At 44.2% G+C, this 24,125-nt stretch overlaps 1 protein-coding gene across 4 annotated transcripts; it reads right to left on the bottom strand.

Annotated features, from left to right (window-relative positions):
* Positions 1-555: 555 nt before the first annotated feature.
* MYD88 (myeloid differentiation primary response 88) lies at positions 556-22,909 on the bottom strand. 4 transcript variants are annotated; one of them, XM_008068343.2, is made up of 8 exons: positions 22,388-22,909; positions 21,417-21,551; positions 20,838-21,018; positions 20,548-20,639; positions 19,842-20,271; positions 7,376-7,388; positions 1,511-1,518; positions 556-587 (listed from the first exon to the last, which is right to left on the bottom strand). In XM_008068343.2, exons 1-5 carry the CDS (start codon positions 22,713-22,715, stop codon positions 20,117-20,119), a joined length of 891 nt encoding a protein of 296 aa, XP_008066534.1. In that variant the 5' UTR covers positions 22,716-22,909; the 3' UTR covers positions 556-587; positions 1,511-1,518; positions 7,376-7,388; positions 19,842-20,116. The 4 variants fall into 4 exon arrangements, with proteins under 4 accessions (XP_008066534.1, XP_021573392.1, XP_021573391.1 ...); XM_021717717.1 differs by lacking the exons at positions 556-587; positions 1,511-1,518; positions 7,376-7,388 and having other exon boundaries at positions 19,896-20,271; positions 20,857-21,018; XM_021717716.1 differs by lacking the exons at positions 556-587; positions 1,511-1,518; positions 7,376-7,388 and having other exon boundaries at positions 20,063-20,271; positions 20,794-21,018.
* Positions 22,910-24,125: the final 1,216 nt, after the last annotated feature.

Raw genomic sequence — 24,125 nt, 5'->3', positions numbered from 1 at the left:
AGACTTGTTTGCCTACAGTACCCAACCTGAACAAGTAAGACTTGGGGTCTTCCAAAATTAGAGAGGCCTTTGCCTGTGTGGGCATTGAGTTGGAAACTTTAGGTCACCAAGAAATGGGGAGTGTCCTTTAGTCTGTATCAAATGCAAGGACCAAATACTAATGAACTAGTCTCTATATGCCAGCTGTGAGCTCTAAAGAGAAGAGCATCTTCCACGATCAAAAGAACCTGGACCCCTTTGTTTCCCTGATGAATGGCAGTGAAACATGGCAGAGGAGGAGATACCCATGTCCTTAGAGTAGAATCTAAGCTCTGACAACCCCATCCAGCAGGCAGAAAATATATCCTATCATTATCAGATTCTTCTGGTTCAAATGGTCTTTTGGAGTAACCTGTATGGGTAAATGCTAACCTGTTAGTTCTGCCTCCCCAGGCTTTCTCCCTCTCCCCCCACCCCCACTGAGTGTCTAGTTGGGCATGAATATAATAAAGCCCTACACTGACCCCTTACATGGAGTTACACTAAAATGTCCTACAGAATGTCCTGCCTAAGCACTTAATGCCTTCAAATCTTAGATGGCAAAAGAGCTTCTCCTTGCCCCATAATGGCATGGGGATATATTATAGAGCCAGTACAGAGAGAGTTGGAATGAAAAGCCTGCAGAGGTGGAACTTTGTGGCTGAAAGAAAATGGTTGGAACCACGGACCTCAGTTCTGGGTGCTGACAACATATTCCAAAGGTCAGACCAGGCCCATGGCATCTCAACAGGCGACACATAGGAACTCAGGAATCAGACCAGGCCAAGAGCTCCATGGCAGGTCAGAGGTCAATAGAAGAACCTGCTCACAGAGATTCAAGACAGACTTTTCCTTCTTCCATGAGGTCACATGAGCCTTCTCTTTCCCACAATCTCAGAGACCATCTTGGCAAGATGAGGGGGAAAGGGAAGGAGACCTAAAAAGCAGCATTTAACTAAGAGAGACCATGTTACCCACAAGGACACTGTGCAAAATAGTCTGATGTATCATTAATTGGCAAGACTAAATTTCCCCTTCCCACCCAGAAGGGTGGGGCTCATGATACAGATTAGACTATAGAAAGCAAGCTACATTGTCTTTGCACTTCTAACTTGCAGGGTGATAAATGTGCATACCCATTCTAATTTTTTTGTTCTTTAAAAGATAGGTCTAACACGTGAAGTGTCCAGTTACAGCCAGTTCTTCCACGAAGCCAGATACACCCACAGAGCTAGCTGTGGACAGGAAAGGGGGCCCTTGTGACAGGAGCAGTAATGATATAGGGCAGACTGCGAGGACTGTTCAACAGTAAAGTGGGCAGGACCCATAGCAGAGCCAGAAGCAGACCATTCGTGGTCATGGTGGAGGGCTTGTGACAAACCCATTTTGTCTGTTAGGACTCTTGATTGCTAATGGCAGAAAACCCACATGGGTTAGGATGTCAGCATTCCTTCTGTAACAGTGGGCAGATAGAAATCTGTTTCTCTCTGACATTAAAGTCTGAATGTAAGCAGTCCTGGCTGATGGTTCAACTCCATATTATCAGGGACCCAGGCTTTTCCCATCCTGCTTCTGCATCTGCAACAGGCAGCTTCTGGCTCCCACCATCCCACCCACGATTCTGCAGCATGAGGTGGGTAAGGAAAATAGAGGGCATGTGCCTTTTTGTTAAGGTCACCAATTAAAAGTTGAACATATCACTTCCCTTTACATACCACTGCCCAAAACCTAATCACATGTTCATACAGAGGGTCTCAGTTAGATATTGCCACAAAGATGCCAGGTGACAAAACAACCACAAAATATCAAGGCAGCCGGGCTTGGTGGCTCAGCCTGTAATCCCGTGCTTTGGGAGGCTGAGGTGAGTGGATTGGATGAGCCCGTGGATTTGAGACCCGCCTGGGCAACTTGGCGAGACCTCGTTGCTACAATAAATCAAAAAATTAGCCTGGCATGGTAGCACGCACCTGTAGTTCCAGCTACTTGGAAGGCTGAGGCGGAAGGATCGCTGGAGCCCAGCAAGTCGAGGCTGTGGTAGCTGGGAGCGTGCCACTGCACTCCAGTCTGAGCGACAGAGTGAGACTCCAACTAAAAAAAAAAAAAAAAAAAAATCAATGGCAAACAACAGTAAGCATTTATTTCTTGTTCAAGCACCTGCAGATCAGCTGGTATTTGGCTGATCTACACCGAATTCAGCTGGGCTTGGTCCTAGGCTGCAGCTTGAACTCGAGTCTGTTCCATATGTTTCTCATCTTCTGCCACCAGCAAGCTTTGTAGGACATGTGCTCCTCATGGTAATGACTCTCATTTAATAACAGCATACATATGCATCTGTATGAAAGTCATGTGCATACATTAGGAGCAATGAGAAGAAGGTGAACTTAGAGCAAGATTGGTGATCTGGCTTAGACCTGAGCCCACTGCCTTCTGAATTGACCTATCTGGGGTCAGAATGGCAAGATGCAAGCCTCAGCCCACCCAATTACACAAACGCATTTAAAACCTTTGCTTGGATTATGTATTCTAATATCCCTTTGGCCAATGCAAATCATATAGCCATGTCCAATACCAGTGGGACAGGAAATATGCTACTCTCATGGAGGAACAGCAGGAGGAAAGGAGTAAATGTTTTTATGTATTTATTTAATAATGTATTTATATATTTACTGAGTCAGAGTCTCATTCTGTTGCCCAGGCTGGAGTGCAGTGGCACGTTTACAGCCACCACAGCATTGACCTGCTGGATTCAGCTGATCCTTCCACCTCAGCCTTTCAAGTAGCTGGAACCACAAGCGTGCTTCACCATGCCCAGCTAATTATTTTTTATTTATTGTAGAGATGAGGTCTGGCCAAGTTGCCCATACTGGTCTCGTATCCCTGGGTTCAGGCAATCCTCTCACCTTCACCTTCCAAAGTACTGAGATTACAGGCATGAGCCACCATGCCCGGCCAATGTTTTATAAACAATAATCTAGTTTACCAACCCTTGCCACATAAGACTCTAAGAAATATGGTCTTTAGCTGGGTGGTCATATACTCTGTTAAAACTCTGGAGTTGACCATTGCTTTGTTCAACTCTAGGGTGTCCATGTAGCTCTTTGAGATAGCTGCCATGTTTCTGAGCTTTGGCCCCCTTTCCTTCCTTGGGGAGGTAAATCTCCCCTCTTTCTCTCTAATTTACTCCAAATAAACTATATTTTCCAAACTCAAACAAACAAACAAAAAAAACTCTGGAGTTCTGTTCTTTCTAGTGAAAGAAAGAGAAGCTGGATGCCAGGGACAGATTGTGTTATAATGTGTATAAGTCAGGAGGCCACTTCTATTTCCAGTTCAGTGGAATCACCAGGATTCCAAAACCCACCAAGTCCAAGGTTGCAGAGACAAGAAGCACAAAAATGTCTTTGTGGCTTATTTGTTGCAACAGTGAATACACTAGTAGTTACAACAAATAAACCTCTTTTATCCTTTATTTCCTGCTATGGTTTGGGTGTGTCCCCAGAATTCATGAGTTGGAAATTGAGTTCCTGGTGTGGCAGTGTTGAGAAGTGGAGCTGTTGAGAGGTGATTAGGTCATTGAGAGGAATTAATGCTACTCTTGTGGAACCAGGCTAATTCTCTTGGGAGTGAGTGAGTTCTCACACTTTTAGGACTAGATTAATTGCTGTAAGAGTGAGTTCTTATAAAGTGAAACCACCCCTTATATTTTGCCCATTTCACGTGTTTCTGCTTCCCCTTCTGCTTCTCTGCCATGTTATGACTCAACACAAGGCCCTTACCAGAAGTTGCCCAGATGTAGTCATCTGATCTTAGATTTCTCAGTCTCTAGAAACATGAGCCAAAATAAGCCTTTTTATAAATTTCCCAATCTCAGATATTCTGGTATAGTAACAGAAAACAGTCTAAGACATATCCCAAAACCATGCATTCTGCTTATAGGAGAGATACCATATATTGGCTGCTGATTTAAGGCTTATAAACCAAGATGTAAACAGTTCAATCTACTGTTCTGCCATATCAGCTTTCTGGATGACAGGCATGTAATAAATAAGGCCAGGAATCCTGAGAGTGTGAAGTCACTGACACAATTTATTTGCCATACAATGTCCCTTAGTTGGCAGTAGTGTCATGTGAAATATCATAGTAATGGATAAAGCATTCTGTAGGACTGTAAACTGGTTATGCTGGCAGAAATACTGCAGGGAGGGGAGGCAATTCCTTTTCCGTGGTATGTGTCTATTCCTAAAGACAAATAACTTCCTCAACATGATGACAGGCATTTGATAACCTGGAATCAGGCTGATTTCCCTGGAAATAGTGCCATTTCTCGTCTTAGTACAGCCTCTGAATAAACAAGTTGGGTACTAGGCAGTACTTGGGGGAAATGATAAAGCACTAAATGCCTACACAACAAAAGAAGAATGGTTGCAGATCAAATGACCTCAGCTTCCATCTTAAGAGATAGTGAGGGGGAGAAAAGAGCAAATTGAACTCGAAGTAAGCAGAAGAAAAGAAATTATAACAATAAGAGTGGAAATCCATGAAATAGTAAAAAAAAAAAAAAATAGAGAAGAATCAATAAAACCAAAATCTGACTCTGTGGGAAAATACAACTCTAGAAACTTGTTAAACATCTAGTCAGACTGATCAGGAAAAAAAGAGAGAAGACACAAATTACCAATATTGGGAATGAGAGGGGTAACATCACTATAGTTTTTACAGATATTAAAGGGACAACATGGGACTATTATGAACAACTTTATTCCAATAAATTCAACAACTTAGATGAAATTCCTTAAAAGACATAAACTATCAAAGCTCACATAAAAAGAAAAGACAACCTGAAAAGATTTACATATATTAAAAAATATGAGCCTGCCGAGCCTGGTGGCTCAGCCTGTAATCCCGCGCCTTTGGGAGGCTGAGGTGAGTGGATTGCCTGAGCCCGCGGGTTCAAGACCCGCCTGGGCAGCGAGACCTCATCTCTACAATAAAATCAAAAAATTAGCTGGGCGTGGTAGCGCACCCCTGTAGTTCCGGCTACTCGGAAGGCTGAGGTGGAAGGATCGCCGGAGCCCAGCAGGTCGAGGCTACGGTGCCCGGGAGCAGCCACTGCACTCCAGTCTGGGCGACAGAGTGAGACTCCAACTCAAAATAAAATATGAGCCTGTAGTGAATCCCTCCCACAAAGAAAATGGTGGCAGTAGCCAGGTCTGTTTGGTGAGGGCAAGACTATATTGCTAATACCATACATAGTCTCCTTCCCTGTTACCATGGCCGCTTTGTAAATGGGCCTATTGAGTAAGCACCAAAGCATCTGAGAAAAAGGTCAACTGATGTGCACAGGTTGGGTCATCTTGTCCTTCTGACATCTGAGAGTCTCATTCACAACAGATGTCCTTGGATGAGGATTTCTGTGACATACGTAGCATGCTTGACATTCTGCAGGAAGTCTGTATGTGTATCGTTCCCCTAGAGCTCCTTGCCACCGATATTCTAATCTTGTTCTTTCCAAATCCCTGACCAACCTACTAGCCACTGCCCACAAGTTAAGTTGGATCTGGTCCTCAGGTAGATCAGCAACAGAGTACTGCCCACTGGCTAACATCCTTTCATCACTGGCTTTTGAAGCCACTCAAGAGTGGCCTGGTGTGCAACAGTTATCCACTTCTGGTTGATTCCAGCATACTGTGTAGATTCTTCTCCTCCATTAACTGATCATATGTGTTTCCTTTGAGGGCAAGGGAGGCATCCTCTTTCCTTGGTCTCCCAAGCTGGAATTACAGGTGCAGACCACCACACTCAGCTGATAATTTGCTTATCTGTGATGACATGGAATGTTATAGATTCTCAGGATCCAATTATCCTCCAGTAAGGAGGCTATCCGTGCCCTCTAATATATATGAGCAACTCTATTCTGGAATCCTATGTTAAGGCCATTCCAGTCAGATCCCAACAGTAAACAAATGGCACTCTCAAAATGGATAATTTGAGGACAGTTTAATAAAGGCAAATAGGCATGGGCAGCGTATAGAGAAACCAAACGGAATAACGCAGTACTCTAGGATTAGCAACCTCAGGGAGCCCTCACCACCCTGGGCCTGTAGGAGCCAGGGGATGGAGGCCTACTCAAAACAGAGAAAGTGATGGAGAAGGCTTCCTGAAAGTAGCTGTAGTCTTTTGTAGACAGGACTAGTCAGCCCTCAGTAACCCCACAAAAGAAAGCCAAGGGAATAAATACACTGAATTCATTCTCTTCCTGCTTTCTGATCTCCCACTGGTCCTCCCATTGACCAATCCCAACAGGAAACCAAAAAGTAAGGGCAGCCTGCTTATGTATTCTTCCTTGAAGGTCAATATCTTGGGGCACCGAGCCTGATGGAGAATGAGAGGGAGGAGATGTAGAAGAGAAGGCAGCCGGGCTCGGTGGCTCAGCCCGTAATCCCGCGCCTTTGGGAGGCTGAGGTGAGCGGATTGCCTGAGCCCGCGGATTCGAGACCCACCTGGGCAGCGAGACCTCATCTCTACAATAAATTAAAAAAAAATCAGCCGGGCATGGTAGCGCACGCCTGTAATTCTGGCTACTTGGAAGGCTGAGACAGAAGGATCACCAGTGCCCAGCAGGTCAAGGCTGCGGTGGCCGGGAGCAGCCACTGCACTCCAGTCTGGGCGACAGAGTGAGACTCCAACTCAAAAAAAAAAAAAAGAAGAGAAGGCAGATAATATCTAGCACACAACACAAACTAATTTAAATAAACAGGGATTTTGCTGGCTCATGCATCTGAAAATTCCAGCGGTAAGGCTTAAAAGCAGTGGCTCACATGGTGTCATTAGTATCTGGTTTTCCTCCATTTATAGGCTTCATACACAAATGGGCTCTCCCATCATGTTCAGAAGTGACTCCAGAACTTACAGCATTGTTCATTCACTCACAGCAGGATCTACCAAGGGATTCATTGTGTCTCATTGACTCTGGTTGAGTCACATGACATGCCTGAACCAAGCATAGTGCTCAAGGGAAGGCCAGTAATATTGAAGGTTTGGTTTAGCTGTGTGTGGAGCTGGGGTTGAGAGAAATCAAACTTGAATGAGGAGGAGGAGGAATGTTGATGCTGGGTAGACAAAACACCATGTACCTTGTATCTGCCTTCTCAAATGCATAGGGCAGACTTTCTCAACCTTTCTGTACCTATACATCACTTGAGCCTCCTACCAAAGTGCAGAATCGGTTTAATTAGGGTGGAAGGTGGCCTGAGAGTCCTTATTTCTTTCTTTCTTTTTTCTAGATTAGAAAATGTAGTTTATATAGAAAGTAAGTTAGAAACAGAAGAGGTAGGGGAGGGGGCCAAAGCCAAGTAACATGGTGGTCATAGCTCAAAGAGCCACGCAGACTCACCAGAATTTAACAAAACAATGATTGAGAGTTCTTACTTCTGATAGGTAATGTCAATATTACTGATCAGGCCACGTATGGTGGCTCGTGCCTATAATACCAGCACTTTGGGGAAGTCAAAGACTTGAGCCTAGGAAATCAAGACCAGCCTGGGCAACATAGCAAGAACCTGTCTCTACAAAAATAAAAATATTACCGGTCTAGGGAACCACACTTTGAGAAGCAGGATTCTATAGAAGTACAATCCAATAGGGTAGTCACTAGCCACATGTAGCAATTGAGGACTTGAAATGTGACTAGTCCAAAATGAGATGTGTTATAGTGTAAAATACACAATGGATTTTTAAGATTCACTGTGAAAAAAATGTAAAATCTCATCAATAGTTTTTATATAGATTATATACTGACTTGATATTTTAGATATGAGGGGGGACCCCCCCCAAAAAAGCCTGGAATTATATTTTGGAGGGTGGGCACCTTGAGGTATCCTTAGAATTTGTTCTTCTGGATCAAACAGTCAACCAAAATTTCTATCTGAAAGTTTTGAGAAGGTTGCAATGAAGATTTGCAGAAGAAGCGTTCTGAGTTGTAGCAAACAGATGACTGGTTCCTTCACCATGACAATGCACCTGTCCACACCAAATTGAGTGTTCAGCAGTTTTTGACCAAAACTAGCATATCCTCTGTGCCCACCCGCCTCATTCACCTGATCTCACCTCCAAGGGACTTTTTTTGTTTGTTTGTTTCTCTGGATGAAAAAAGTCCTCAAAAGCAAATGTTTTGCAGATGTATAAGAGGTAAACCAAAAAATGGCAGAAACACTAAAAGGCATCAAAGTTGACAAGTTCAAAAACTGTTCTGAGCAGTGGAAAAGCATCTCAGTAGGTGTATTGCATCAAACGGAGAGTACTTTGAAAGTGTCTGAAGTTTAAATACGTAAGAATAGATATACATTTTTTAAATAAATAAATTCTGTTTTGGGGGTTCTCCCTCATATATTTGGTTAAATAAAATATATTATTATTAAAATTAAATTCACCCCTTCTTTTTACTTTTTTATGTGGCTATAAGAAATTTTTAAATAATATATGTGGCTCAGATTATATTTATGTTGGATACTCCTGTTTTAGAAAGAGATAACTAATTTTAATTTTTTTTGTAGAGGCAGGGTTCTTGCTATGATGCCCAGGCTGGTCTCGAACTCCTGGTCTCAAGTAATCTTCCCACCTTGGCTTCCCAACCTGCCAGGTGCAGATGTGAGCCACCACGCCTGGCCTAATAAACGGTAACTCTTGAAGTAGATGACACTGATGTCCTTAAAATACATTCATTTTCACTGATGAATAAGCAACCAGAAGAGCCTCACTAAACCAGAGCCCTATCAGATTTACCTCATGGGTCCCTGGCCTTTGCCCTCCCTCAGGCCCTCATGATCTCAGGGTTAGATAAATACAATTTGAATTGCTGCATGAGGACTGGAATGGGCCATTTGATATCATATTAAGTTGAAAGAGGAAAGAAGAACCCAGGGACCCCAGATTCCCCTTCCCACCCAGCAGTCTCTTCATTTCTCATTTTTGAGTAGTTCCCTGAAGAAGAAAGTTCAACTGTGCTTATCAGCTTCCCAAATCTGTCTTGCATAAAACCACTAAACTAATTTTCTCCACCCTCTGGTTTTAACAGTTCTTTTCAAAACAGACACAGTCCAGGCACTCTGCTGTAGCCTGAGTTCTACAGGCCTGAATCTAGTCCTACCAGTGTGTTCTCTGCTCCTAAACGTGCCTCTCATATCTCCCTTCTGCTTAAATTACTTCCTTTCTGCTCGAATCTCCTTCTTCTCCTGTTGATCTCTCCGCTGTCAATTCTACTTTCAAAGTCCACCTCAAGGTCATCTACCTCCAGCAGCCTTTTCAAGACTTCTGGCCCATAGTAGCCCATCTGTGGGATTTGTGGGACATGCTGCCTTTGGCACAAGCCAGCACATTTGCTGTGGAGGGCTCTGTTTTCTAACTTTTTAGTTATTCAGGTTTTCCTGCATCTATGCCTTGATTTTTCCATTGGGCTTTAAGTTTCTTGAGGACAGAGACATGCCTAGCTTATCTTTGTATTCTGCTTTCAGCCAGAACCAGTATAGTAAGTAGGTCCTCAAAAATTAAGTAATCCATTTTCCAACATGAAATGGTGGTTGAAAATACATACACCTTTACATAGGCATAAATGAATATTATCAGTGATCACTTTTATAATGAAAAGTATTTTAGTTAAGAAAAAATGAAAAATTAAGCTTTAGTCATACATCCAGGAGCAGATGATACAAACAAATGGAAAAACATTTCATGCTTATGTGTTAAAAGAATCAGTATTGTTAAAATGTCCATACTGCCTAAAGTAATCTACAAGTTCAACGCAATTCCTGTCAAACTACTAGAATCATTTTTTACAGATTTAGAAAAAATACTTAAATTTATATGGAAACATAAAAAAGCCTGAATAGCCAAAGCCATCCTAAGCAAAAAGAACAAAGCTGGAGGCATCCGTTGCCAGACTTCAAACTTTACTATAAGGCTATAGTAATCAGAACTGTTACAATAATAGACACATAGATCCATGAAACAGAATAAAAAACCCAGAAATAAAACCATTGACCTATAACCAACTTATCTTTGACAAAGTCAACAAAAGCAAACATTGAGGAATTGACACCCTGTTTAACAAATGATGCTGGAAAAACTAGCTAACCATAGGTAGAGAAATGAAGCTAAATGTCTACCTCTCACAATATTTTTTTAAAATTAGCTCAGTTTGAATTAATGACTTAAATGTAAGACCTCAAACTGTATAAATTCTAGAAGAAAGCCTAGGAAACACTCTCTGGGACATCGGTATAGGCAATGAATTTGTGAACAAGTTTTCAAAATCAAATGCAACAAAAACCAAAATTGATAAGTGGGACCTAATTAAAGAACTTCTACACAGCAAAATAAACCATCATCAGCATAAATAGACAACCTACAGAATGGGAGAAAATATTTACAAACTATGCATCTGACAAAGATCTAATATCCAGAATCTATGAGGAACTTAAATCAACAGGAAAAAAACAAAAAATCTCATTAAAAAGTAGGCAAAGGATACAAACAGACACTTCTCAAAGGAAGACATACAAGCAGCCAACAAATGTGAAAAAATGCTTAACATCACTAATCATCAGAGAAATGCAAAGTAAAACTACAATGAGATACCATCTCACACCAGTCAGATTGTCTACTATTAGAAAAGTGAAGAAGTCATTGCTTTATTGGACTCTGATGTGGTCATGTACTGTCTGAGCTATGGCCATCACCATGTTTCTTGGTTTTGGCCCCCTTCCCTACTTGGGGAGGGAAATCTCTCTCTCTCTCTCTCTCTCTCTCTTCCTTTCTCGCTGTTTCTCTAATTTACATCCTAAATAAACCAAATTTAAAAAGTGAAGAAACAGCAGATGTTGCTGAGCTTGCAGAAAAAAGGGAATGCTCATATACTGTTGGTGGGAATATAAGCTAGTTCATTCCCTGTGGATGAACTGAAAAGAGATTTACCATTTTTACCCAGCAATCCCACTACTGTGTATATACCCAAAGGAGCATAAATCATTCTATACAAAAGACACTTGCTCTCATATGTTTATTGCAGCACTAGCCACAATAGCAACAGCATGAAACCAACCTAGGTGTCCATCAATGGTAGACTGCATAAAGAAAATGTGGTACATATATACCATGGAATACTATACAGTCATAAAAAAAGAACAAAATCATGTCCTTCGCCAGCAATGTGGATGCAGCTGGAGCCCATCATTCTAAGAGAATTAGAATGACATCATTCTAAGTGAAACAGAAAACTGTATACCACATTTTCTCACTTACAAGTGAGAGCTAAACTTTGAATACACACAGGCACAAGGATGGGAGCAATAGGCACTGGGGACTCCTAAAGGGAGGAGCAAAGGAGTGGGGGTAAGTGATAATAAACCACCCATTAGGTACCATGCTCACCACCTGAGTGATGGGCTCAATGGAAGCTCATACTTTACCATCTCGCAGTATACCTATGTAACAAATCTGCACACATACCCTTTGAATCTAAAATTTTTTTAAAAAAGAAAGATTTAACACACAAGCTGTTTCTTCCTTCTACTGGATGCCATCATATTGGCATGTGATACCTGTAAATGTAGCAGGCAAATGTAACCCAACCATACCAGTCTTTGTTTCCCTTTGGTAAACACTGAAGCCTATTTTAGGGTGTGACTCTAAAGCCTATTTTTTTAGCCTTCAGCATGAGACTTGAAGGGATCTAAAGCCCTTTAAAAATTTTAAAAGGAAAATGAAACTTCAGTCATTGCAAAAGCACCCAGGGGCTTTTGCTTTTACTTTATATATGAAATTAAAATACTTAAATTACATGAGTTTTCTTTTATTAATATTAAATATGAATTCATATTTAATATTAATAAAACAATAGAAATAATAATACACTGTATTTACTTATTAATTAATAGACTATTAAATTTAATATTAATAACATTGATTGAACTATACTAATTATATTAAGTTTAAAAATTTTAAACTTATCTTGAGATAATTACAGATTTTCAGGAAGTCGCAAAGATAGTACAGAAGTTCCTGTATCCTTCACACAATTTTCCCCAGTGGAGACATCTTATGTAACTATAGTATAATATCAAAACCAGGAACTTAACGTTGGTACATGTGTGTCTAGTTCTATGCCATTTTATAACATTAGTAGATCTGTGTAACTCCTACCACAGTCAAGATACAGAATGACTGTATTGCAACACCTTAAAGCTCTGCCTTTTTGTAGTCACACCCACTTCTCTCCCACATCCATCCCTAAACTCTGGCAACCACTAGTCAATTCTACCTCTCTATGATTTTCGTCATTTCAAGTAGACTTTCATTTGTATTTATTTGTAGTGTTTTGAGAGTATCTCTCTGAACAGATCTTTTTAGTAGGTGCTGTAGGTATAACATTATATGCACTTTAACGTCCTACAGTTCTACTTGTGTCAACATTTACCAGCTTCAGTGAGGTGTACAGGCTTTTCCTTGCTTTAAGTGCCTTGTCTCTTTCCCATTTATAACCGTCTTAAATATTTTCAGTACATAAATTGAAAACCACATCAGATAGTGCATAGGCATGTAGGACAGGTGACCCGAAGGGGTTTGATATTTTGAGGAAAGAGGAAATGCTAGGGACCCCAGAGTTCCTTCTACCGACCAGAAGCCATTTCATTTCTCTTTTCATTTGTGAAGTTGCCTGAAGTAGAAATTACCACTGTACTTATTAACTTCCTTAATCTATCCTGAAGACAACCACTAAACTAATGTTTTGCTTAACCCATCAGATACAAATCTGACAATTCAAAAGAAGGAAAACATACTGAATTTACCCATATTTTTATTTTGTTCTTCTTTTTTCATTTTATTTTATTTTTTTTAGTTGGAGTCTCACTCTGTCACCCAGGCTAGAGTGCAGTGGCACACTCATAGCCACCACAGCCTCGACCTGCTGGGCTCAGGTGTCCTTCCACCTCAGCCTTCCAAGTAGCTGGAACTACAGGCGCGCGCCAACATGCCTGGCTAATTTTTTTTTTTTTTTTTTTGGTAGGGACGAGGTTACACCAAGTTGCCCAGGCTGGTCTTGAATCCACAGGCTCAGGCAGTGCTCTCACCTTGACCTCCCAAAGTGCTGGGATTATAGTCATGAGCCACTGTGCCCAACCTGTCCTTCTTTTTTAATGTTCCAAGATTCTTTATTTGATCATTTCTTTTTCATTTCAAAAACTTCCTTTAGCTATTCTTTATGGGCAGGTTGGCTGTCAACAAATTCTCATGGTTTTTCTTCATCTGAAAAGGTCTTGATTTCCTCTTCATTCCTGAAGAATATTTTCACTGAACATGGGTTTTGAGTTGACAGTCCTTTTCTTTTCTCACTTGAAAAATGTGCTACTGTCTTCTGACCTCCATAGCTTCTGATGAGAAATCTGATGTCATTCAAGTATTTTTCTCCCATTATTGGTAAGGCAGCATTTCTCAGCCTGCTTGCAAGGTTTTATTCTTTGTCTTTAGTTGTTGGAGATTAGATTATCATGCATCTTGGTGTGGATTTCTTTGGGTTTATCATGGTTTGGGTTTGCTCAGCTTGTAGTTTTATGTTTGTGTGTATGTGTATGTGTGTATGTGTGTGTGTGTGTGTGCACATGCTCACGTGTGCACAGACGCATTTTGTTCATATTGGGCAAATTTTCAACCATATTTATTTGAACTCTTTTTCAGTTCCAACTATTTTCTCCTCTCTTTTTTGGGATTCTGATGACTTACATGCTAGATCTTTTGGTATAGTCCCACGAATTTCTGAGACTCCATCCATTTTTTTTCCCCAGCCTATTTACTCTCTGCTCTTCAGCTTGGGTGATTTCTATTGTTTTATCTTCAAGTTAACCGATTCTTATCCTTTATTAGCATTTTACAATAGAACTTCTCCAATTCAGTTTTTATTTTTATTTTTGTTTGTTTGTTTGTTTGTTTTTGAGTTGGAGTCTCTTTGTCACCCAGACTGGAGTGCAGTGGCCGCTCCCGGCCACTGCAGCCTTGACCTGCTGGGCTCCAGCGATCCTTCTGCCTCAGCCTTCCAAGTAGCTGGAACTGCAGGCGTGTGCTACCACACCCGGCTAATTTTGTATTTTGATTTATTGTAGAGATGAGGTCTCGCCAAGTTGCCCAGGCGGGTCTCGAACCTGCGGGCTCAGTCAATCCACTCACCTCAGCCTCCCAAAGCGTGGGATTTCAGGTTGATCCACCGAGCCCGGCTTATTTTTGTTTTTAAGCTCTAAAATTTCAATTTATTTCTTTATATCTTCTATTTCTTTGCTGAGACTACTTTTGCATTAGTTTCAAGCATGTTCACAATTACTCACTGAAACATTTTTATGCTGGCTGTTTTAAAATGCTTGTCAGATAATTTTAATATTTGTGTCATCTTGGTGTTGGCATCTGTTGATTGTCTTTTCTTGTTCAAGTTGAGATTTTCTGTATACTGAGTGATTTTCAAGCCTGGACATGTTGGACACCATGTTATATTATAAGACTCTGAATCTCAGTTAGATTTTCTGTTTTAGTTAGGCTTCTTTGACACCAAAGCAATGCTGTCCAGAGATGGAAGAAGTTCAAGTTCTCTGTTGACATCCCAGGGTGAAGATGAGGGGGAGTACTGGGGAAGGTGCCTAGTTAGTACTGAATTAGGATGAGAATTCAGACTGTGCACTAAGCCTGTGCTGATACCATCCTGACTGGAAAGGGGAAGGGTGCCTTGTTACTGCTCTCCATATGGCCTCCATTGACATGGTGAAGGAGCGTATTACTACTGGGCAGTGGTGAAAATCCTGACTCTTCATGACCTCTCTTCTGACACCCAAGCAGGCAGGTGGGAGTGAAAGTTCAGGCTCCCATCTGGTCTTGGCTGGCAGAGTGTAGGTAGTATTACAGGTTTTTTTCCTGCAGTTTAGTGAGAGTAGAGCAGTTTTGTCTAAAAGTTTTCTTTCTTTCAAGGCTGCCCCTTACTGGTCCTTTGTCTAGAAAGTGTAGACAATTTTTTTTTTAATTTCCTATGCCAATCCATTAGTTTCTGGGTTGCTGCCTTCTCTAGTACTCAGTCTGAGATTTATGAGGCAAAAAGAAAACCCTAGGAACCAGTGCCATGTCATTCCATGTGTCCCAAGATCCATAACTATTCTATCTTATTTTCTCCACCTTTCAGAGTCTCCTTAGATTTGTATTATATATGATGTCCTGGGGTTTTTTTGTTTTTGTGTTTTTTGGTTTTTAGCTCTACTTAGCAGAGGGATTAGGGAGAAGTGTGTTTACTCCATATTGTCTGAGAACCAGACATCCCCAAGGGCATTTAGAAAACGTATTCTGCAACATCTGGCGTATCATCTGGCAGTCAATGGGGACAATGTTCCCCTGAAGTGATGATGAACTCCCTCCCCTTCCACCCTCACCAGTCCAGTGGCCTTGCTTGTGTTCTGCTCTGTGATTCTAAGTTCACCTTCTGGAATTTGGAATAATTCCAGCCTGTCTTGAACAGGCATTCTCCAGTTTTCTGCTGTTTGCCAATTCCCAGCCCCCTACCACTCAGATTTCTGTGTTAACCAGAGGCCCAAAGAGACTGTGTCTGCGTTGTTGAGGGAGAACAATTTGTTCAAATCTCCCAGCTTGGCTGAAGAGCCATGGTTCCTCTCTGCCACCAAGCAAGGTTCTCAGGGTGGCTGCTGAGGCTCCGTGGCACTTTTCTCTGGGTCTGTTCCTCCTGACTCAAACACCATTCACTTCATGAGAGTCTCTTTTAAGTTAAAAACAAATATTTTGAGTTAAAGAAAATATTTTGGGGATACTTTTTGAAATCTTAAAAATATGTATATGATATATATATAATATAGTATGCCATATATAGTATATATGGTATATATATACTGCATTATATATATAATGCAGTATATAAATATATATCTATATATATATATTGTGTGTGTGTGTGTGTGTGTGTGTGTGTTTGCAAATTCTTCCAGGTCATGGAATAATTTTTTGTTTTTGAACCAGTTGCCAAAGATGAGATTTTTTTCAAATGCCTGGGAATATATTATCAAACCTTCCCTCCTCTTCTCCACCCAGGTAGGGAAATATTATTTTCTGTTTCGAATTCCTAACTAATGATTTAAAAATACTGTGCCTGTCTTCAGGAGATGCATCAAGAGAGACATTTGTCCAAATAGAGCAGCATTTGGTTACAGAGATTACAGTGAGCTATGATGCCACCACTGCAATCCAGTGTAAGAGACAGAGTCAGACCCTTTATCTAAAAAAAAAGAAAAAGAAAAATATAAAATAAAAAAATATACTCCAGGTTCATTGGTGTAGCAGTTTATGTCAACATGTCCTTCATTTTTAAGGCTGAACAGTATTCCATTGTATATCTATACCACATTTTGGTTTTCCATTCAGCTATTGATAGATGCTGGCTTGCTTCCACCTTTTGACTATTGTGAATAATGCTGCTTGTGAACAGGGTGAACAGATATTTCCTCAAGACCCTGCTTTCAATTCTTTGGGGGTATATACTCATAAGTGGAATTGCTGGATCACATGATACATATATTTTAATGTTTTGAGCAATTGCTTTACTGTTGACTATGGCAGCCATATCATTCTATACTACCTCCAACATCTTGGCCAACACTTGTTATGTTGTGTTTTTGCTAGTAATCATCTTGTTAAGTGTGAAATACTGTCTATATCATCGTGGTCCTGATTTGCATTTCCCTAGTTACTGATACTGAGCATATTTTTAAGTGCGTATTGACCATTTGTATTCGTATATCTTCTTTGGATAAATATTTGTTCAAGGTTTTTGCCTACTTTTGAATCCTGTTGTTTTTTTGTTATTGACTTGTAGGAGTGTTTCATATATTCTGGATATTAACTCCTTATCAGATATATGACCCAATATTGTCTTTTATTGTTGTTAGACTATTGGAAGCAGGATCTAACAAAGTCATATTATATTAGTACATTTGATTGTTATGACTGAAGTCTTATCTAATCTGGAGGAAATCCCTTTCCCTATCATTGACTTATGGCAGAATCCAGGTCCATTGCTAAGTCAGATTGTAGTTTTGTATTTCAATTTTGCTGCTGCCCTCCAAAATTTCCTGCTTTTGCCTTTGATAATTTTAGCAGCAAATTCTTCTTACTGGAAAAAAAAAGTTTCTCTATCAAAGATTCCTAGAAGACTAAAATTGAAAATGAGAAGAGGAAGCTTTATTCATATTTGGGAACCTAACTAATGGGATGATGGGCACTGGAGAGAGGCAGGTTTGAGGGGTGTGAGGATCAGATAGGGGAGAGGAGGGCACATTTAGGTCAACAACCTGGCCTGAGAGAACAAAGACTTTTCCCATAAGGGGACTGGTATTACTCAGGGATTCCCACAAGACCAGTAGCAGACCCAGGACTGTCTCCCGGGCCACACTGTGACTCTGCTCCCAAGGGACACTGGAGAAGAAGGCCCTACCTCAAGGCTTCCCTGAATACACAGAGCCTTCCCAGGAGTCCCTGAGAGCGTAGAGGTAAGGGTGGGTGGCCTATAGCATCTGGGTGACTAAGAAATCAGGGCACAGTAATGAGTAGACCTCCGAAAAGAAAGCTGCTGTCACTGACAATGTCTGAGCACTCTAAAACTTTGTTTGAGTTTATCTCTGAGATTAGTATTATTTTTCTTTTATTTTTTATTTTTTTTGAGTTGGAGTCTCACTCTGTCACCTAGTCTGGAGTGCAGTGGCACGCTCACAGCTACTGCAGCATCGACTTACTGGGCTCAGGTGATTGTTTGGCCTCAGCCTTCCAAGTAACTGGAACCACAGGCATGTGCCACTACGCCTGGCTAATTTTTTAATTTAGTGTAGAGACAAGGTCTCTCCATGTTTCTCAGGCTGGTCTCGAACCCATGGGCTCAGGCAATCCTCTCGCCTCTGCCTCCCAAAGTGCTGGAATTGCAGGCTTGAGCAACCACATCTAGCAGTATTATTTTTCTTTACATTTTCCAAATTTTCTCGAATGAACCGTGAAAAAGCAATACATTTTCTTTAAAAAATAGATCAATAACTTCAGGATTAACATGAATATGCCCAAAGAAGGCCATTAGTAATAAGTTTAGCCCTCAGATCTATGGCTGGAATGGGGGTCCTTCAGACTCTCCTTGGAGCCTGGATCAGTCCCTACACACAGGCCAGAAAGCTGGAGCACAATAGTCTCCTGAGTATCTAGCTCTAAGTTCAATATTCGTGGTTCTGCCTGCATCTCGGCTCAGGCCTGAACCTTTGAGGAGGAAGTCCCCTTTCAGGAAGCTCCTGCCAACCCAACAGAAGCCCCACAAGGGGCTGGCTTCTCTTACCCAGGAGAACCTTATCCCAGGTTACTGACTCCTTCCACACACATACACACACACAGTTGCCAAAGTAGAATCTGCTTTACTTATAAACTCAGGGTACAGGAGGAATGGCAAACACGGGCATTTCTCAGATATCTCTGAAGTTCACACAATGCATATAAAACAGGTACAGATGATACTTTCTCAAAACTGCTTAAAATGCCCAATGACAAAGGGGAGCATTTAGCATAGCAGCTAAATGCTTCATCAAGATCATGCAGAGAGGGTCCTCCATCTCATCCCAAGACCCCAAGGGAAGGCACCTTGCTCCAGCCAGGCTAAAGATTGAGCAGAGAAGTGACACTTTTTCTCTTGGATTTAGGGTAGACTGGGGCACAGACGCCTGACACTATGGCATTTTCTCCCTGAAGGAGAGCTTGAGGATAATGTACAAATGGCTCTAAGAGGAAGAGAACAGCTGTCTGCAATTTGTTTTGAGTTCAAGCAGCTCTCTTCTTCTATGCTTCACTGAAGGTATAAATGCTGACACAGTGAGTCCTTTCCAGAGTTTGATTTCAATGAGCAGGGGAAAAAGACAAAAAGAATACAAGAGTACCCCATCTTTGTTCAGGAAGGTGGTTAGGCCCTCTTGATGGTGGGCCTCTCCCACTTAAATGTTCCTAGGAGCTGTACCCAGAAAAACGTGTGTTTGCAGGTATACATATGTCTGTTTGAGTGAGTTCTTATGTGTCTATGTGCCCAAAAGCTTTGGGGCAGGAGGCTCTTGTGTGGTCACTGTAAACAAACAATTTTGTAAGGCAATCAAGGTGCAGAAAGTTGGTAGGAGAGCTCTCTGTGGGTGGTCCAGGGAGAAAGGCTCCCTGCTCACATGGTAATTGTGACTCAGCCTCAGAATTCATATTTGATAGCTATGTCAGAGGCTGGGATCCCATCTCCCATCATGTGGAACAGAGAGTGCCGCCATAGGCATCTTGGCAGGTGGAAGTGAAAAATGGCCCCAGTGCTCAGGCCAGGCTTTTAGGGACTTGTCACTGCAAAAGGTAGGGCAGAGGATGGGAGGAGTATAAGACACAGGTGAGAGGTAAGCCTGCCAGGGAATCAGGCTCAAGGTGGGATCTTCTTGTGCTGGGAAGCTCACATCCTTATTCCTTCCTGGGGTAGGAGAAAGGACGTAGGACATGAGGTGTGCAGAGAGGCACTGAAGCATCAGCAGGTGCCACCGTGAAAGCAGCTGTCCCAGCAGCGCCATGGTCCCAGCAGCGGCTAGCATATTGTCCAGCAGTGGCCAGCTCCCCTACAGCCAAGATGTCTTCCCAGCAGACTCAGCGCAATGCGTCACCACTTCCTACAGTGATTAAAGCACACCTGGTCTCCCCATCCCACTTCTCAAGTGGGGAAACTCAAGCTGAAAATATATGAATGTCACAGAGCTGGCTCTTGTGGTCCTCCACTTAGTCCCAGCCAGCCCTGTTCTTCACTGTCCTGTCTGATAACCCAGCAAGCACCACTCGCCGCTACTGGTTCCATGCAGGACATGAAATGTAACATCCAGCTGCGGCAGTTTGTCTTGGAGCTGGCATCTCCAGGAACTGAGAGGCAAATAGAGCACAGATTGCTCCCTACAACCAAAAGAGGAAGAAGGGGCAGAAGTACATGGACAGGGAGACAGACGCACACACACCCAGGGTCCCAGGGCAGGCTTCAGGGCAGGGACAAGGCCTTAGCAAGGCGAGTCCAGAACCAGGACTTGGTACAGGGATTAGTGTAGTCGCAGACAGTGATGAACCGCAGGATACTGGGAAACTCTTTCTTCATTGTCTTGTACTTGATGGGGATCAGTCGCTTCTGATGGGCACCTGCAAGCCAAGGGGTGCCATGCTGACATCAGGCCCTTACCCCATTGTGGGGCAGGCCCAGCCTTCATCCCGGGAGCTAACAAAAGTCTTCCCCTGACTAGGGACCCCTTGCACACATTCACCCACACAAAGTGGCACATACATACACACATGCTCAGGTGTGTAGATACCTATAGTAGTTCCTTGGTGTGACATCCAGGCCCTTGGGGAGGGAGGGCTGGCATATAGAGGTCCCGCCTACCTGTTACTCTCTGGCCAGGGAAAAGCTGAGCTTACCTGGAGAGAGGCTGAGTGCAAATTTGGTCTGGAAGTCACATTCCTTGCTCTGCAGGTAATCATCAGAGACAACAACCACCATCCGGCGGCACCTAGGGGAGAGTGGACAGGCTGCAGGCCTTGTGGCACCTTAGTTCAGCATTCCCCCAGGGGACAGCTTCATGAGGGGCCTTTGGGCCCAGGTTAGACAGTGCCCAACTAAGAGGAGATGACCAGCATCTGACCCCTGAATAGGGCTTCATTTACTCACCCGCCCACCCAGCCACCAAGGCCCTTTCCCCCTAGTCAACCTCTTCTCAATGAGTTCACTGGCAATGGACCAGACACAGGTGCCAGGCAGGACGTCGCGGTCAGACACACACAATTTCAGCCGATAGTTTGTCTGTTCCAATTGCCGGATCATCTCCTGCACAAACTGGATGTCGCTAGGGCAGTAGCAGATGAAGGCATCAAAACGCTCAGGCATTTGCCCTGGGTGCAGAGTACAAGGGTGATGGTCAAGGCTAGGAAGGACCCCAGTCAAGAGCCTCCAGCCTAGGCTTCCCTGGTCCTGGGCCCTACACCCATCCCAAGATAACACTACTCAGAGAAAGTGCCCTTTCCAGGAGAGGAAAGATGAGTACTCTTGGGTACCAAGCTCTCGGTTAATCATGAGATGGATACATCGTTTCATGAAAATCTCATAGCAATCCTGAGGTAGGACTATATTATCCCCATTTCTTAAGGGAGGAAACTGAGGCTCAGAAAGATTAAATGACTTGCTCAAGGTCCCACAACCCATCTGCTCCCAACATCCATACTCTTAATACCACCATGTCCTGTGGCCCAGCTGTTCCACCTGTCCCATAAGAACAGTATTGGAACCTTACCCAGGGGGTCATCGAGTGTGGTGATGCCCGCCAGCTCTGCTGTCCGTGGGACACTGCTGTCTACAGCGGCCACCTGTAAGGGCTTTTCAGACTCCTCCTGCTGCTGCTTCAAAATATACTTTTGGCAATCCTCCTCTGTGGGGAAGAGACAGGGTGTAGCAGGCTTCCCGGGAATGCCCCACCCCTACCCACAGTGAGGATCCATTTCCTATCTCACCTCCTCTGACCCTGTTGTGCTCTGGGGCTTCTGCAGCCTCCTGTTGCCATCAGCAGCTAAACAGTTCTGAAAAGCTGAGCTCCCACAAGCTATGACTGTCCCAGAGGGATGTCAGTGGTGTTCTGGCTACCTGGGAAGCCACCAAGGTGAGGCTTGTACCTCTGTCCCTTCTTAGGACTCCTAAGAATGGAACCAAGGTAGGTCTGCTTATTCTAGGATCCAGGGCAGAGGTGAACAAGGGGCTGGGAATGGAAAAGGGCTCAGGAGACCCACCGGTTATGGTGCAGGGGGCCAGTGACCCCAACCAAGCAAGGTGTGCCTGTGTGTGGGCACCTCTACCCAACGCCTATGCATGTATATTATATAAGTGCTAGTGAGTGGCAGGGGGTACTCCTTTTCCCCAGGGGGTACTTGAAGTTTCCAAGACTGCTTCCAGTCCCTCACCTGTCCCGTTGTTCTAATTTAAGCAGCCCAGACGCCCCCCCAGAGAAGCCTGATTTTGACTCCAGGCCCCATCTAAAAGCCTTTGCCTAAGCCGCTTCCTTATCTCTGCCTCTCTGGGCCTTCACCACCTTTCTCCAACCCCTATCATGCCCTGGAGAGAACTGAACCCGCACAGTTCTCCCTCCGCAGGCTTCTCCAGGTCCCCCGAGGCAGGAAACGGAGCCTCTCCCGGGGATGCTGAGGCCGGTGAAGGTCAGCCTCCTCACCCCCTACCCCTAAAGAAACAAGGCCAGCAATGGGGCGTCCTCACCAATGCTGGGTCCCAGCTCCACCAGCACGTCGTCGCGACCCAGCTGGGCGAGCAGCTCGAGCAGGCGGCCTACCGAGGCGCCGGGGCGTCCCTGCCAGGCATCCAGCAGCCTGCCTGTGGGGTCTGCGTGCGTCTCCAGCTGCCGGATCTCCAAGTACTCAAAGCCCATCTCCTCTGCCAGCGCGGTCCAGTCGGACGCCACCTGTGCCCGCACGTTCAAGAACAACGACAGGCGACGCCGCACTCGCACGTTGAGCGCCGCCAGGGGCAGGGAGGCCGCGGAGGAGGCCGCGGGCGCGGACCCAGCGCTGGGATCTTCTGCTGCCATGGCGGGACGCCGGGGAGCCTCGGCGGTGTAGGGTCGCGTCGCCTGTCAGCGCTTCCTCTTTCCCCGGTGACTCCCGCCCCTCCCCGCCGGCTTTCGCTTTCCGCGAAGCTCCGCCCCGCCCTGCAATCTGGAACCCCGGTGCAGACGTGCGGAGGTGGGCGTGCCCACCCCTACCCTCGCGGTCGCGGGGGCGGCATGGGCACCCGGGCCTGCCTTTTGAGATTTAGGGAGGTCCACGAAACTGCCCTCGAGGGTTTGGCGGTGGTGGCAGTGGGCGGGCAGCCGAGGGCGGGGACTATCCTCCTTCAGAGTTGTAGGAAATGAGCCTTGCTCTTTGGGATCTAATGAAGTCGCATCCCTTCCGTTGGGGACCTGAGGGTCTCATACGGGCCTGCCCTCGAGGATGGCGGGGAGAGGACACGTGGGGGAAGCAAGAGCTCAGCCCTCCGGGGTCTCATACATCCTGCCCTCCAGGGATCACACACAGAATCTCTCATACAATCCAGGCCGTCAGGGAACACACAAGCCTGCCCGATGCAGAGGGACTTGCTGTGCGCCCCGTGCTGGCAATGGGAAAGGGAGACGCCTTCTGGAGTCTGAGGCATGCCGTGGCCCTGCCCTCGAAAGGGGGAGTGTGTGTCATGATCTGTCATGATCGTATTCTGCAGGGTTAGGGATCTCAGAGCACCCTGACCATTGGTGTCTGAGGGAAACCCAGTATTATTCCCCAGGGTCTCAGGTAATGGCAAATATGACCCTGCCATTAGGAGCCAAGGGGGCACATGGCCTTGCTCTTTAGGATTGGGGACACAGTCCTGACCTGGGGATCCCTGGTTTATTCATTCATTAAACAAGTATTCATTGATCACCTAGCAAGTGTCAAGCATTTTGCAGGTTCCCCAGATACAGGGTACCTCTCTGCCTTGATGGAGAACCCAGCCTAGCAGAGGAAGTGGGCACTAATCAAATTATCCTAATTGGGTGTAAAATTGGTAATAGAAGTGTGGAATGTTCCCTCTCCAGTTAGAGACTTTGTCACACCTCGACATCTTTGTAAAATCCATTCTCCCCGCCAGCCTGGGATCCCAAATTTCCTCAGTCTTGAAAGACTTTCCGGGACGTCGGAGTAGACTCAGGCGTCTCAGAAGTTTTTAGATTTCCTAGCTTGGGTGCTAGGACGCGGGGCTTAGCAGAAACCACTAGAAAGGAGGTAGTGGAGTTAAGAGTCCGGGCTTCCTTCTTCATCTCGAGAAAGAAGCAATAGGCGGAGCTCCTGGAGAACGCGCCTTCTGTTTGGCGGCGGTCAGTGGGCAGGGTTTTGAGACCCCGCCTATGGTTTGGCTGCCGAAGATTGCAAAAGCAGGAAAGTTTCCGGTCTGCACCTCCCGGCTGCGCTTCAGGAAGACCCGC

Source organism: Carlito syrichta, unplaced genomic scaffold (assembly GCF_000164805.1).
Source record: "Carlito syrichta isolate Samal-C Ts95f unplaced genomic scaffold, Tarsius_syrichta-2.0.1 Scaffold310396, whole genome shotgun sequence".
Taxonomy (NCBI): Eukaryota; Metazoa; Chordata; class Mammalia; order Primates; family Tarsiidae; genus Carlito; species Carlito syrichta.
Note: the sequence above shows the minus strand (reverse complement) of the source record. Positions and strands in the feature narration are given on the sequence as shown.

Bases quoted from the DNA above. Each gene is read 5' to 3' on its own strand.
- MYD88 (XM_008068343.2), bottom strand. From the start codon at position 22,715: ATGGCAGCAGAAGATCCCAGCGCTGGGTCCGCGCCCGCGGCCTCCTCC. The intron at 21,552-22,387 runs GTGAGGACGCCC...TCTTCCCCACAG, and splicing joins GGAGCTGGGACCCAGCATTG to AGGAGGATTGCCAAAAGTAT. The intron at 20,272-20,547 runs GTAAGCTCAGCT...CTTGGCTTGCAG, and splicing joins TGCACTCAGCCTCTCTCCAG to GTGCCCATCAGAAGCGACTG.